We start from the raw sequence: 17,500 nt of genomic DNA, 5'->3' as shown, positions 1-17,500 counted from the left end.
TAAACGTGCTCAAAGCGCTTTACAGGGGGGTCCCTGGCCAACAGCCATAGTTAAAATGTAGGACGTGACAAGACGCCTGTTAGGCGATATTACAATTTTTTCGGACACGGACGTCGCTGTTAACGGCCAAGTACTAATTTTTACACCTGAATACGGTGAGAGGATATGAGTAAAGAGCCTTATCCAAGGACTCAACTATGCGCCGAGCGAGACTCAAACCAGAACTTACCGATCCGAAAGCGAGTGTCATACCGCTAGACGACCACAAAACAGCTGCACAAATAGTTTTATTTAATCCTTGCATGAGTAATGGGTTTCAACAGTCATGACGTCACTTCACTCGTAATGACGCACAGTTACTTAGTAACTGGTTCTAAACTATTGGAACAATGGCGAACGCCCTTATGAAATACTTCTCCGACTAGCATAAAAATATATCCAGAGGAGAAAAACATTATAAATCTGATCATGTTTGGATTTTTATACATTCTGATCGCATGACATGTGAAAAAGTTCTAGACAGGATAAAGAATAAAAAGTACCGATTTCTTCTTCTTCTTCTTCTTCTTATTCTTCTTCTTTATTATTATTATTATTATTATTATTATTATTATTATTATTATTATTATTATTATTATTATTATTATTATTATTATTATTATTATTATTATTATTGTTATTATTACTATTATTATTATTATTATTATTATTATTATTATTATTATATCATTATTATTATTATTATTATCATCATTATTATTATTATATTTAATCATTATTATCATCATTACTATCAGTATTATAATCATCATTATTACCACTATTTTAATTACTTTTTTTGCCTGTTACAAGAGCTGTAACCTAATAATAATTGCCTATTTGGACAATAAAGATTATTATTATTATTATTATTATTATTATTATTATTATTATTATTATTATTATTATTATTATTATTATTATTATTATAATTGTTCTTGTTGTTGTTGTTTAAAACTAAGCTGCTCGTTGCTGGGTGGACGTGACATTAGACTGTTGAATCCTGTTGTTGAGTTGAGTTGGGGGGGGGGTTGTTGAGTTTTAAATATAACAATAGTCACCACAATTTTTTTTTTTGTCTCGTGAAAATTACTAATTTATAAATTTTAAGGTAGAAAGGTGTGGCTAATAAATTATAATATATAACCATCTTGTTGGATGATGAGGGATTTGAGCCCGAAACATTTCTTGTTACATGTATTGTTATTTTGGAAATCTGTTGTAGTCATGGTTTGTGTTCGATATCATATTTAGGAAACTATGGAGCAAGCACCGGTGTAAGATAAAGCCTGAACAAGTGTGTATGTGAAAGGTACCAGACAAATCAACAAAGAAAAATACAAGTAAAAAAAAGAAACATCCCCAAAAAAATCAGTCTGATTTTTTGGGATGGTTTTCTTCTTATATTTTTCTTTGTCGTTGTTGATGATGATGATGATGATGATGATGATGATGATGATGATGATGATGATGATGATGATGATGATGATGATGATGATGATGAGATAATATGCTAAGGAAGGAAGGGGAGGGGGAAATGATAATGATATGTTATTTTTGATTGCTTTAAAAGTCCGATTCATGGGGTTCAAATTCCACTTTCAACACAATATCAATTGTTTTATCTTTTCCAAGGGTAGATCAATCAGTGGCCCCCGTGCTTTTATCTAATTCCCTTTATGACATAAATGTTGTTTGACATCTAGTGACACCGAAATGAATTAAACTTATCTTTGTGACTTTATGTCCAACTATCTAATTTGACAAATGATCAAATAATTGATAGTGGTGGAATATGTATTGGACCTCAAACTTAATTTTCTTTATCATACTATTTTTAATTCTGACACAAACCTGCCAACTATTAAGAAAAAAATTCTAGGACTTCGAAATGACAGCTCTTTTTTTCAGAACTTCATAAACGTCTCTAAGTCATGAAAACTTATTGAAAATGAAGGTCGATACCAGACTAAAAGTTTTATGAATTTTTAAGGGTTATTATAATTATATGGAGGTTAGTTAATGATCTATAATGTTAAGTATAGCGACTACAATGTTTATCTCCTAAGAACTACATTTTTTAAAAATGTTCAAGTTGGCAGGTCTGTTCTGAAATGATACTATTGGGGAAAATAAATACAGCGGCGTAAATCTCATTGAGCATGGTAAATACCAGGAAATATCCTAAATGATAAATGTTTAAATTTATTTGTTTTGGGATATTCTAATTAAGAGAAGGCTGACTCAAAGAAAAATGTTGCTCTGAAATAAGGTCGACTCGGTTCTAGATACACTGTACTGCCGTGCTCTGAGAAATGTGACATTCATTTTTTTTAATTTTGGCCAGAAAACTTGTCTTTCAAGTATCGATCGGTTTAAAAGACACCCCCCCCCCCCCCTTCCAAGATTTTCCAATAAATTTAAACTTTATGTTTAGTCATAAACTGGAGAATATTTGGCAAGATGAGGGTTATCTTAATCGATAGTTCTTTTAAGGAGGAGTTTTGTGGACAATATTAAAATACATGTTTATTTACGATGAATTTTAAAGAGAGGGAGAAAGAAAGGCTGAAGAGAAACAAATTAAAACATGAATTTGAAACAAAAAGATCCAAATTCTTGCCTCGGGAAAAATGAAATTATAAAACATTTATAATATTCTTTAACAATAATTGACACCCCTAGATCGTAAAATTTGCTCTAGTTATCATAACTATAACAATAGTGTCAACCATAGTTAGTGAAAATGGATATTATTATTTTATTTTTTTTGCTCACTGTACACGATAATTACTCTGTTTGCATTGTTCTAAAGCAGAAAAGCCATCGGTATAAAACATAACAACTATTTGTGTTAGACAATCTATAGGGGTGGGGATGACAAAAAGATGCGGGATTGTAAGTGTTATATATAGCGTTAAAAACTGATAATTATATCAGTATTAGACAACGTGTACTAATTTATAGGTCTGATTACCAAAATTGCCATAGTCTCATTGTTGTACTGGAATTACTCTCAAACCAATTTAAAATACCCTCCGTTACACCAATATTAAGTCAAGTCCATTATGCGCTCAGTTATCAGACCTGCTAAAATATATATATTTATATATAGGGGAGAAGTGGCTAGTGGTAAAGAAATTGCACTGTGACCCGGAAGGTACCGGGTTCGAGTCCCGCTTCAGGCACTTTCGGTTTTTTTCTTGGTCTAAATTAATAAACCCTAATTTGCTCACTTGGACGACATGGGTGATTCCTGTTGACATTGGACATCTTGTTTGATAAATTATCTATATTCCTTCGTGAAATGCCAAGGCAACGATATCTGATGATGTCGTGGCGAAAGGGCATTGTTTTAATATATATATATATATATATATATATATATATATATATATATATATTATATATATACATGTGTATGTATGTGCGACCATTGTCTCTGATGTTTGGGGGAACCTGACACTTAAGCTCAACTTATAAGATTTGAACGAAAATATATCAAATAATTGAGCAGAATGAATTTTTTTGCTTAAAACTTATTTAACATAAGTAGATTCTTCACCAATCAAAAGACAGGATTTATGACACACCCTCAAGCAGCTCAGACAAATATAGCTGGGTGTTTACAAAACACTAAATGCAGGAAGTTGACGTCACTCTGCTCTTTGCCATTGTTTTAGACCACTAGTTGTGTGATTAGTTCTCACTAGATTCGGTCAATCAGACTTAACGTTACATTTTACTAATAGTTTTATGTGAGGTACGATGTATCCAGTGTGTATTGATGCTATGCGTTTTTTTTATGAAACTCATAACAATGCCAGCCGGATAAAACGTACCAACGCAAAAACAAAAACAACTATCTGTAAGCTTTAACCTTCATAGTCTGATTAATACAATTTAGTAAAAACTACTCATAAAATGGCTGGTTAAAACAATAACAAAAAGCTGAGTGACATCAATTTCTTTCTAAATATCACTAGTGGGTATTTTACTTAAACCCTCAAAGCCGATTTTAATGCCGTGTTATTCGCTTAGTTTCGTCCTTACTGCTCCTGTTTACATTTGGGCTTGCTTATTATAATATTCCTTTTTTCCACTAAGAGTCTAATGGGCATGATCTATAGATAGAACGAAGATGACGTCACTCGGGCCATTGTTATTGTTTTTTGCCATCCGCGTTTATGAGTAATTCTCAATAAACCGTATTAACCAGGCTATAAACATTCAAGGTTACACATAGTTTTGTGTGTTGATTCGTTAAACTTCCGGATGGCAATGTTGTGAACTCCTTACTATCTATATTAACTTTCCATGTGTTCCAGGTCATTGGTCACATTGCAAAATCTGCTCAAAGTGACCCACTTTGTGAAAAGTGTTCACAGCTTTTTAAATATCTAGCATCACGATTGGTCACTTGATTCAGCTTGACACATGGGTATGTTTATAACATTTATATGCAAAGCAGCGTTTTTACATTTGTTCAGAAATATCCAATCGTTGGACAGCAACAAATCACGTGATTGATGACCTGGTTGGACGAAAACATGAATATAGATCGCTCCCATTGTCTTACATGGATCTTTTAGCTCTTAACTTGATGTTTGTTATCTAGTTCATTTGGACACATTCCAGATTGACATCGTTACATTTTAATTTATAGATACTATGAAGTTGACGTCACTCAGGTCTTTGTTATTGCTTTTTGCCAACCGCATTTGTGAGTAATTCTCACTAAATTAAATTGTATTAACCAGACAATTCACGTTCAAGTTACACATCGTTTTGTTTGTTGATCCGGTATACTTCCGGATGGCAATGTTGTGAGCTTCTTAGCCGTGCGCATACTATCTATAAACGTTCAAGGTTACACATCGTTTTGTCTGTTTGCACGGTATACTTCCGGATGGCAATGTTGTGAGCTTCTTAGTCAATCGCATACTATCTATAACAAATCAATCATGCATTCTGTCGTGCCACCTACCTTACAACTGTACCAAACTTTCGTACCCGAGTGGAGTCCGAATACGAGAGAATAGCAAGCTCCATAAGCTCCTCATATCGTAGAGAGGCCGTCTTGGTTCTATGAAGTGAAAAAGAATATTATATGGAAGATAATCTTTAAAATATTCTATTTAAAGAAAGATTATCGGAAATTCATTTTCATTGTGTCGTTGACCAACAGCAACAAGTGACATGTAGGATGTGACATGACGTCTGTTCGAAAATGTGACAATGGTTTTCCGGCAACGCTGTTAACGGCCGGGTACTTTATCGTACATCTGAATACGGTGAGAGGATGTTAGTAAAGAGTCTTTTCCAAAGAGTCAATTATGCGTGGAGCGAGGCTCGAACCCATGACCTTCAGATTCGAAAGCGAGTGCCTTACTACAAGACCGCTTAGCAGCATTGGTTCCTATCTTATTTTGTTTTTTTTTTGTTTTTTTTTTTCTTTTATTTATTTTATATTTCTATTGTTTGTTTTGTTTTAGTTTTGTTTTTTGTTTGTATTCTTGTCTTTTTTTTTTTTGGTACCCTCTGACATACTTAGATGATTTTAATATTCATGGTTCATGATAATCAAATGCTTTTGTTACTATAGACTTTTTGTTTTCATCATGCAACAAACCCACATCATATGGCAATATAATACTGCCGTATTCTTGATTTTAAAATAAAAAACATATTTAATATTATGGCCAGAAAACTCGTCCTTCGAAAATCGACCGATTAATAATATGACCTAATCTTGGCAAACTCTCTCAAACATTGGAATTTTAAAAAGTCCCAAGTTTGAGAATTTTTGACAAATTGAAGATCAGTTTAAACCAGTCGATATTTGAAGGACGCATTTTCTGGCCAAAATATTAAATATGTGTTTTTTCAGGGTGTGAGAGAACTTTTGTCACCATTGTTTCATCAAACATAAAGCTTAATCATTTTGGAGGGTCCCAACAGCTAAGTTGGTAGAGCAATCGCTTCACAAGCAAAGGGACCGAGATTGATCCTGGTGCAGTCCATATTTTTCCTGCCTCCCCTTTTTTCCACCCAGCAGTGATTGGGTAGTGATTGGTCTGTTAGATCAGGCGGAATGTACTTTACGATAGACTAGAGCCCTATCCAAAGGATAGCAAGCAATTTCTTTTTATTTCACGCTATAGAAACTGAAATAGACTCCGGATCCATGGCTCGAAATGACTACTTTATAATAAGCTGTGCTACTTGTTATTATAACGATAATCCATGATTGTCTCTTTGAGACAAATCAAACAGTTAAAACTGTGATTACTCGTACAAGCTCTTTATCAAAATATGTTTCAGTGTTGGAATTAACAGTTGATGTGTTAACATTGTTGCTGACGCAATGTGTACTTGCAATAATAAAAAAAATAAAAAATCAACTTGATTTATACCGAGGAGGCTGGATCTCCATTAGTCGCATATCAGGGCGGGCCGTTCAAGGCGCCCGATATATCCGGGATGGCGGCTATGTGGTCTTGTGGTATGACACTCGCTTTCGGATCGGAAGGTCCTGGGTTCGAGCCTCGCTCGGCGCATAGTTGAGTCCTTGGAGAAGTCTTTTCACGCACATTCTCTCATCGTACTCAGGTGTAAAACGAGTACCTGGCCGTTAACAGCGTTGTCTCTGTCCGAAAAAGAAAATGTAATATCGCCTAACAGGCGTCATGTCCCGTCCTAAATGTAAAATGTTGCTGTTGGCCAGGGACCCCTTGTAAAGCGCTTTGAGCACATTTAGTGGATATTGCGCTATACAAAAGCTCATTTATTTATGATGGTCTCGTGACGGTCAACCGGAATTACTCCTTTGTCTCCTTTGCCCCCAATATGCCTCAAGTTCCCCCACCAACGATAAGGTAGGAGATCCACTAAACGTCCTCAAAGCGCTTTAATAGCCCCCCCCCCCCCCCCCAAGCCTACAGCAACACGTAACATTTTGGACCAGACATGACGATTGATATACGTTATTATATTTTTTTTCCCGACAGAGGCAACGCTGTTAACGACCATGTGGTCATTTTACAACTGAGTGCTATGAAAGAATGTGCGTAAAGAGCCTTTTTCCAGAACTCAACTATGCGCCGCTCGGAATGGAACTCGAAGCCGGGACCTTTCAATCCGAAGATAAGTGTCATACAAACAGGACCACATAGCCCCACATAGATATATTACTTATTTTTGACAGGCCTTAAGCTATCGAAATAAGTAATCACATCACTTTGCTGCGCTGTACTGCGGCTAACGCCTGGGTTATGCCAGTCTTCTCTTCGAATAGACACTAAAGATAAATTTCCCCATAGAGATGAATAACGGGAATTTTCCAGCTCTTTAAAAGTGGGACACATTTATCAATACAATTATAATAATATCCCCCCCCCCCCCCCACAAAAAAAAAAAAAACAATATTATTATTAGCCATGATTTGGAATCTTTCAAGGTACTGTCCCCGAATTTAAATTTGTCATAAAGGCACTCACTCACTTACTCACTCACTCACTCTCTCTCTCTCTCTCTCTCTCTCTCTCTCTCTCTCTCTCTCTCTCTCTCTCTCTCTCTCTCTCGCTCTCTCTCTCGTTATGAAAAAGTAGTCTCAGTGACGTTGGGCCCATGGACACGGAAAATTTATATATAGGCTTCTTATCGTTTAACGGACAATAATAATTTCTTGCTACGGAAGTCTATCGCAAAGTACTCACAGCTAGATCTAACACATCCAGCTACCCGATCTCTAATGGGTGAAGAGGAGGTTATAGGTAGGAGTGGGGGGGGGGACAAAAAGTCTCGACTCCGATCAATTCTGGTGCTTTTGAAGCTAGTGCTCGACAAACTGAGCTATCGGGACATGTTAAAGATAGAACGAAACTGACGTCACTCAGCTCTTTGTTATTGCTTTTAGCCAGCTATTGTTGTGGTTAGTTCTCACTAAATTATATCAATCAGTCTATAAGCGCAAAGTATGAACATTTTACCTTCGACACAGGAGATGTCCGCAGTTGACAATGATAATGTTTCCATAAGCTGTCAAATAACCGAACAGAAGAAACCCTAAGGATCCAAACTGTGGATATAAAAAGTATCAATGTTAGGATCTAACACTGCAATGTTTTCCTAAGCATACAATGAAAAAGATAGATGGATGTTCGTGATTTTACGTTGAAAAAGCAAGTTTGGCATATTTCTTTTTCATATATTAGTTAAGATCCTAAAAATCCTTTCTTTTGTTCCTTCTATTTTCCTCCTCCTCCTCCTCCTCCTCCTCCTCCTTCTTCTTCTTCTTCCTCCTCCTCCTTCTTCTTCTTCTTCCTCCTCCTCCTCCTCCTCCTCCTCCTCCTCCTCTTCCTCTTCCTCATCATCCTCCTCCTCTTCTTCTTCTTCTTCTTCTTCTTCTTCTTCTTCTTCTTCTTCTTCTTCTTCTTCTTGTTTGTGAATTTGTTTTGTTTTGTGTGTTGTTTATTTAGTTTGTTGTTGGCTTTGGGGGTGGGGCTTTTTTTTGTTTGTTTGTTTGTTTTTGTTTTTTTTTTTGTTTGTTTTTTTGTTTGTATTTTTTTTTTGGTTGTTATTTTTTTTTTTTGGGGGGGGGGGGGTTTGTTTTGTTTGGTTGTTTTCGGTATCATCTAAAAGTGTATGTACTTGTGAAGTGACATACACTTTTTCAGTACTTCAGTTAAGGGAAATCCAAAAACATCAGTTTTCACCCTTGTTTTGTCTTCTAAATCTTTAACTATAACCTAGTATTTTTAATTCGGAATTTGAGAAGGAGAACTATATTTGTTTTAAATTTCAGCTTAAATCGAACATTGACAAAAATCAATGTTAGCAAAAGATCATGACAAAGTGCACAAATTAGCAGGTCTGATAACCGGGTGCTATTATGACCTTGATTTGACATTTTTGATATTGATAATATCTTGCTTTGGTTTGAAGACGACATGCACTTATTTGCAGATCTGATAACCCAATTCATTATAGGCTCATTGTTGTAATGGAAAACTCAAAAAATGATGCAAAATATTGTCCATTTCAACAATGTTAAACTTGGCCCATTAATTGGAGTCAGGTGTCAGACCTGATTATATATGCACACGTCGTTTGAAGAGAATTCCCATTACAACAATAAGCCCATAACAATTCGGGTTATCAGACCTGCAAATATCGATCGTCAGGTCCAGACATTTCAGTTGATCGAGTGCTAATGGCACAAGCAAGGGGATCGGGGTTTTTTTATTAACAACCTCCCCTCCCCCTCCGCCATCCCCCTTGTCAATCCAGCTGTGGTTTTGTATCTGGGTTTGATAGATCTGGCGAAAAGTACTTTGCGATAGACTAACGTCCTGTCGAAAAACTTAGCAACTGGATATGTGGTCTTGTGGTATGACACTTGCTTTCGGATCGGTAGGTCCTAGGTTTGAGCTTCGCTCGGCGCATAGTTGAGTCCTTGGAAAAGGGTGTAAAATGAGTACCTGAACGTTAACAGCGTTGTCTCTGTCCGCAAATATTGTAATATCGTCCAGCAGGCATCATGTCTCGTCCTACATATTAAGTGATGCTGTTGGTTAGAGACCCTTGTGAAGCGCTTTGAGCACATTTAGTGGATATTGCTTTATATAACAACTGCTCTAGTTGATGTCTGTTAACGCTATAGAAACCAGGTTTACATCTGGCTCCGTAAGTCTTATGGATCTGCAACACAGGATTAGTAAGTAGAATTTACGAGAGTAAAAATCTTGAGCTTTTATATAGGCAATATTCACTGGGTGCATGACATTGGTGGCACTCATTTCGAACAATAGGAAACAAATATTACATTTGCGGTACTACTGTTAACAATGAACGTTATCGATATTACATTTGCGGTACTACTGTTAACAATAAGATATGAAGTGAATAGAAAAGTGCCAGAAGACAATAGAGAATAAAAATTTTTCGCGGCGGTGGTGGGGTTTGAACCTGCGACCTTATTGGTACGACAACTCCGCCTGGCAGGTGAGAGCGTGGCTCTACCGTGTGAGCTATCCACGAACACAAAAATATTCGTTTCAAACTCAAAGTCATTACTAGATCCCTCTCTCACCCACTTCTTGAGACCGCCGATTCGTTCGTACACCACCATCGCGAATAATTTTGACCAGCAGTTAAGCTTAATAGCCAATATTCTCAACACAAACATATAACATAGAAACGATTGAGACATTGAGTATGCTCCGGTGTATGGGGTGAATTTTTAATTCAGAAAAGTGAGTGGAGCAGGCACTTATGTTGGTAACAACAAGATATGAAGTGAATAGAAAAGTGCCAGAAGACAATAGAGAATAACAATTTTTCGCGGCGGTGGTGGGGTTTGAACCTGCGACCTTATTGGTACGACAACTCCGCCTGGCAGGTGAGAGCGTGGCTCTACCGTGTGAGCTATCCACGAACACAAAAATATTCGTTTCAAACTCAAAGTCATTACTAGATCCCTCTCTCACCCACTTCTTGAGACCGCCGATTCGTTCGTACACCACCATCGCGAATAATTTTGACCAGCAGTTAAGCTTAATAGCCAATATTCTCAACACAAACATATAACATAGAAACGATTGAGACATTGAGTATGCTCCGGTGTATGGGGTGAATTTTTAATTCAGAAAAGTGAGTGGAGCAGGCACTTATGTTGGTAACAACAAGATATGAAGTGAATAGAAAAGTGCCAGAAGACAATAGAGAATAAAAAATTTTTCGTAGAGCCACGCTCTCACCTGCCAGGCGGAGTTGTCGTACCAATAAGGTCGCAGGTTCAAACCCCACCACCGCCGCGAAAAATTTTTATTCTCTATTGTCTTCTGGCACTTTTCTATTCACTTCATATCTTGTTGTTACCAACATAAGTGCCTGCTCCACTCACTTTTCTGAATTAAAAATTCACCCCATACACCGGAGCATACTCAATGTCTCAATCGTTTCTATGTTATATGTTTGTGTTGAGAATATTGGCTATTAAGCTTAACTGCTGGTCAAAATTATTCGCGATGGTGGTGTACGAACGAATCGGCGGTCTCAAGAAGTGGGTGAGAGAGGGATCTAGTAATGACTTTGAGTTTGAAACGAATATTTTTGTGTTCGTGGATAGCTCACACGGTAGAGCCACGCTCTCACCTGCCAGGCGGAGTTGTCGTACCAATAAGGTCGCAGGTTCAAACCCCACCACCGCCGCGAAAAATTTTTATTCTCTATTGTCTTCTGGCACTTTTCTATTCACTTCATATCTTGTTGTTACCAACATAAGTGCCTGCTCCACTCACTTTTCTGAATTAAAAATTCACCCCATACACCGGAGCATACTCAATGTCTCAATCGTTTCTATGTTATATGTTTGTGTTGAGAATATTGGCTATTAAGCTTAACTGCTGGTCAAAATTATTCGCGATGGTGGTGTACGAACGAATCGGCGGTCTCAAGAAGTGGGTGAGAGAGGGATCTAGTAATGACTTTGAGTTTGAAACGAATATTTTTGTGTTCGTGGATAGCTCACACGGTAGAGCCACGCTCTCACCTGCCAGGCGGAGTTGTCGTACCAATAAGGTCGCAGGTTCAAACCCCACCACCGCCGCGAAAAATTTTTATTCTCTATTGTCTTCTGGCACTTTTCTATTCACTTCATATCTTGTTGTTACCAACATAAGTGCCTGCTCCACTCACTTTTCTGAATTAAAAATTCACCCCATACACCGGAGCATACTCAATGTCTCAATCGTTTCTATGTTATATGTTTGTGTTGAGAATATTGGCTATTAAGCTTAACTGCTGGTCAAAATTATTCGCGATGGTGGTGTACGAACGAATCGGCGGTCTCAAGAAGTGGGTGAGAGAGGGATCTAGTAATGACTTTGAGTTTGAAACGAATATTTTTGTGTTCGTGGATAGCTCACACGGTAGAGCCACGCTCTCACCTGCCAGGCGGAGTTGTCGTACCAATAAGGTCGCAGGTTCAAACCCCACCACCGCCGCGAAAAATTTTTATTCTCTATTGTCTTCTGGCACTTTTCTATTCACTTCATATCTTGTTGTTACCAACATAAGTGCCTGCTCCACTCACTTTTCTGAATTAAAAATTCACCCCATACACCGGAGCATACTCAATGTCTCAATCGTTTCTATGTTATATGTTTGTGTTGAGAATATTGGCTATTAAGCTTAACTGCTGGTCAAAATTATTCGCGATGGTGGTGTACGAACGAATCGGCGGTCTCAAGAAGTGGGTGAGAGAGGGATCTAGTAATGACTTTGAGTTTGAAACGAATATTTTTGTGTTCGTGGATAGCTCACACGGTAGAGCCACGCTCTCACCTGCCAGGCGGAGTTGTCGTACCAATAAGGTCGCAGGTTCAAACCCCACCACCGCCGCGAAAAATTTTTATTCTCTATTGTCTTCTGGCACTTTTCTATTCACTTCATATCTTGTTGTTACCAACATAAGTGCCTGCTCCACTCACTTTTCTGAATTAAAAATTCACCCCATACACCGGAGCATACTCAATGTCTCAATCGTTTCTATGTTATATGTTTGTGTTGAGAATATTGGCTATTAAGCTTAACTGCTGGTCAAAATTATTCGCGATGGTGGTGTACGAACGAATCGGCGGTCTCAAGAAGTGGGTGAGAGAGGGATCTAGTAATGACTTTGAGTTTGAAACGAATATTTTTGTGTTCGTGGATAGCTCACACGGTAGAGCCACGCTCTCACCTGCCAGGCGGAGTTGTCGTACCAATAAGGTCGCAGGTTCAAACCCCACCACCGCCGCGAAAAATTTTTATTCTCTATTGTCTTCTGGCACTTTTCTATTCACTTCATATCTTGTTGTTACCAACATAAGTGCCTGCTCCACTCACTTTTCTGAATTAAAAATTCACCCCATACACCGGAGCATACTCAATGTCTCAATCGTTTCTATGTTATATGTTTGTGTTGAGAATATTGGCTATTAAGCTTAACTGCTGGTCAAAATTATTCGCGATGGTGGTGTACGAACGAATCGGCGGTCTCAAGAAGTGGGTGAGAGAGGGATCTAGTAATGACTTTGAGTTTGAAACGAATATTTTTGTGTTCGTGGATAGCTCACACGGTAGAGCCACGCTCTCACCTGCCAGGCGGAGTTGTCGTACCAATAAGGTCGCAGGTTCAAACCCCACCACCGCCGCGAAAAATTTTTATTCTCTATTGTCTTCTGGCACTTTTCTATTCACTTCATATCTTGTTGTTACCAACATAAGTGCCTGCTCCACTCACTTTACTGTTAACAATGAAAGTTATTGATATTACATTAGCGGTACTACTGTTAACAATGACCCTTATTAATATTACATTTGCGGCCCTACTGTTAACAATGACCGTTAATGAGATTGCATTTGCTACACTACTGTTTACAATGACCCTTATTGATATTACATTTGCGGCACTACTGTTAACAATGACCGTTATTGATATTGCATTTGGTACACTAATGTTAACAATGACCCTTATTGGTATTACATTTGCTACACTACTGTTAAAATGACCCTTATTGATATTACATTTGCGGCACTACTGTTAACAATGACCCTTATTGACAATACATTTGCGACACTACTGTTAACAATGACCTTTATTGACATTACATTTTCGGCATTACTTTTAACAATGACCCTTATTGATATTACATTTTCGGCATTACTGTTAACAATGACCCTTATTGATATTACATTTGCGGCACAACTGTTAACAATGGTCCTTACTGATATTATATTTGTGGCACTGATTTTTATAATCGATACTACCGATATAAATATTATGTATTATAAACTGATCACTGTTTTCGCTAAAATAAGACACGAATACGTTGTTAGTAATTTTGGTTTTAGATTGGTTTTAGAGTTTGGTGACTCCTTACTAATTACAAATTAATGCATGGATAAAATGTGTTTGCGTGTCAGTACGATAAAGATCAACCCTATAAAGAACACAAGACAGGCAAAATGGCTAGAAAACAAGAAATTGACATGGATGATGGATGTCAGAAAATAGCACGACGAAAAAAGAATCAACAGCAAAAATATAGATTGATCGGATTAGTTACAATTGTCTGCCAATCACCTAAATAAAAATGGAATGTCTCATTTATTTCATTCATCAAATCTTCATTATATGATTTTCTTATTTTAAATAAAATTCATGTTACATTAATTTTGATAAAGTTATGCTTTTATCATTCATTTTTCAATAAAATTCAACAATAAAAATCTAATGCGGCCTTATGAGTATACATGTATCTTGTAAACTCATGTTACAGTCCCTAGGCTGTAACGCTAAGGGGGTATTTTGTTATAACCACGTGTACTGTGTTATTGATGTAGATTGTTGGACTATATTTTGGTTGCAAGTACAGATAGAATGCGCTTGGCCAAGGAGTTCACAACATTGCCATCCGGAAGTATAACGGACCAACACACAAACTCTGTGTAACCATGAACTTTTATAGTCTGGTTAATACAGATTAGTGAGAACAACTCACAAACGCGGATGGCAAAAAAATAACAAAGGCCTGAGTGACGTCATCTGCATACTATCTATACAATATCGATTATTTTCACTATTGAAAGATGAAAACTATGAACAAAAAATCAGTAGTGCCGCAATTGTAACATATTTTTGAGTGCCGCAAATGACAACCTCCCTATTCACTAATCGTGCCAAAAGACTCCCTGACCAATAGTAACTCGTAACATGTCAAACGAGACATGACGCATGTTGGGTGATTTTTTTTCCGGACAGAGATAGCGTTGTTAACGGTCAGGTACTCATTCTACATCTGAGCACGGTGAGAGAATGTGAGTAAAGAGCCTTTTCCAAGGATTCAACTATGCGCCGAACGAGGCTCGAACCCAGGACCTTCCGATCCGATGGCGAGTTTCATATCACTAGACCACAAAGCCGCATAAGATTAGTAAGTAGGATTTACGAGATAAAATGTAACATTCTTGCATTTACCGAGATGTAATATTTAAGGTTTATATTTTCCGGCAGTTATCATGATTTAGTTTTGGTGGATGATGTGGACAGCCTGAATGAAATAATAGGTGCATATTATCCACAATTGATAAACACGTAAAGATCTAAATAACCGAACAATTAAATCATGAATATACAACAATGAGCGAATGTTTAATTGAGTTTATAGGTTATTAAGGCATGATTGACCTTTAACCCTAAATAAGTTTTCATAATGACCGGTAATTTGCCTTACATTTGGCTGGAGCAGCTAAATATACATATACACACACACATAATTATGAACAACTTCAACAATAATGTTTCGAGCATTCGCTCTCATCAGGAAGTGAAAGTGAAAGTAGATTGTCTTTATTTCGGTTGGCATCGTACATTTTCGGCTTCGCGGTTATTGTGGTTGTTACTATGTCTGCATGAAGATGTTAGTTCGTTTCTTCTGTTGAGTGTTGCCATTTTCGGTTTTGTGATAATGTAGATTTTTTCTTCCAAGCAGAGGTTGAAAAAAATCTTAGATGAGGAGGAGTACGACTCTGCTCTGGAGATGGCTTTCTCTTGGCTTTGCTTCGTAACAAGACGTACAAAGTTCGACTCCTGACCTTGCCCAAGTCCACTTTGGGGCGCTGCATTACGACTACACTAACGATTGGTTATACTAACCGTCTCTTAGAATAACATAGTAAGATAAACTTCCCATTGTGGATAAATAAACGGAGATTTAGGAATAACTATGTATCTTTTGTAACTTTGATTTTTTTAAACTAGGAATAAGTCGTATAGGCCCATAAGTGGATTCGGATGTCAGATCTGCATATATATATATATATATATATATATATATATATATATATATATATATATATATATATATATATATATATATACGTCGTCACGGTACAAATATGTATGGCGCCGTTGGTTCAGCGGAACGATGTCTTGTCTTGTCACAAAATGCATGATATGCGTAATCAACGACCAAAATATGGATATCCAAATTCTGACCCCTGTGTCTATCATTGGGTAAGGCACTAAATACGCATCTACCAATTTGACTCGGGTGTAGATGAGTACCTGACTAATGGCAATTAATGGATATTGTAAGAGTTTTAGTACAGTACAATAACGACGCCAGCTATGCGAGTTGTACAGTATGACGTGGAAAATTTGGTTCCATATGGTCTACTGTAGGAATAAATGAAGCATTGTGCATGATTAGTTCGTAAAAATGAGCTTCATCAAATAATTATTTAATTTCGTATCTATCTAAGTAGCCTTTTGCCTCGATAATTGAATAGAGATGTGAATTTGATTGACCTCAACGCAAAAAAAAATGAAGTCTTTCTTGTTGGAAACAAAAAGACGTGATTAAAAGGTAATTAAAAAGTCGAACCGGCTCGTAAAAAAATCCTGAACTCAATAAAGAGCAAATTCCGCTAAACTTACATACTGCACTTTACCAGGGGTCCCAAAGCAACAGCAACACTTAACATGTGGGACGAGGCAAATCGACTTATCTTTATCGACGAAGACAAACAATTTCCCTACGAGTTACTCCTTTTAAACCTGGGTGCTGTGAGAGAAATGTTGCGACTATTTTGTCTAGCGGTATGAGACTCACTTTTGGACCGGAAAGTCCAAGGTTAAAGTCCAGCTCTGAGCAGCACATAGTTAAGTCCTTGGAAAAGGCTCTTTACTCATGTTCTCTCACCGTACTCGTCTGTGAAATGAGTACCTGGCTATTAACATCGTTGTCTCTTACCGAAAAAAATGTTAATGTCGCCCACCCGATGCCATGTCTTGTCCTACATATTAAGGGATGCTATTGACTATGGACCCCTTGTAAAGCGCCTTGAGCACGGTTTGTGGATATTGCGCGTTATAAATGCTCGGAGAACCTTCTCGACTTTCCGCCGCACCAGCGGGACCCAAACCATGGACTTACAGGTCATAAATCAAGCGTCATACCAACAGGACCACAACCCACCCGCATTGGACACAAGATCTTTAGAGATAAAACTAATAATAATAATAATAATAATAATAATAATAATAATAATAATAATAATAATAATAATAATAATAGTAATGAAGATGATGATGATGATGATGATGATGATGATGATGATGATGATGATGACGACGAAGATTATGATGATATATGATGATGATGATGATGATGATGATGATGATGATGATGATGATGATGATGATGATGATGTATGATGATGATGATGATGATATATGATGATGATGATGATAATTATAATAATATATCTTACAAGGAGTCCTCCGTTTTTCAAGACAGCAGGCATTCCAATAGTGCTCGGTCCGGTAAAAATTTTGAACAGGTGAAGTATGGCTTGTGTGTTTCTGGGAACAACAACAACAACAACAAAACAATAGCATGAATTTACAATA

General features: G+C 37.2%; 1 protein-coding gene across 3 annotated transcripts in view; it reads right to left on the bottom strand.

The window, feature by feature from the left end:
• The window catches only part of LOC144970756 (proton-coupled amino acid transporter 3-like), a 57,024-nt gene that overhangs the window by 17,826 nt on the left and 21,698 nt on the right, over positions 1 to 17,500 (bottom strand). For all 3 annotated transcript variants that reach the window (XM_078910747.1, XM_078910746.1, XM_078910748.1), the window contains exons 3-5: positions 17,362 to 17,452; positions 8,031 to 8,119; positions 5,027 to 5,125 (exon numbers count right to left, since the gene is read on the bottom strand). In XM_078910747.1, coding sequence (XP_078766873.1) covers positions 5,027 to 5,125; positions 8,031 to 8,119; positions 17,362 to 17,452 — 279 coding nt within the window. The remainder of the gene's footprint in view (positions 1 to 5,026; positions 5,126 to 8,030; positions 8,120 to 17,361; positions 17,453 to 17,500) is intronic.

This window comes from Berghia stephanieae, chromosome 4, assembly GCF_034508935.2.
Source record: "Berghia stephanieae isolate SIO BIC M18660-M18661 chromosome 4, UCSD_Bste_1.3, whole genome shotgun sequence".
NCBI lineage: Eukaryota > Metazoa > Mollusca > Gastropoda > Nudibranchia > Aeolidiidae > Berghia > Berghia stephanieae.
This window is presented reverse-complemented; position numbering and strand designations above follow the sequence as displayed.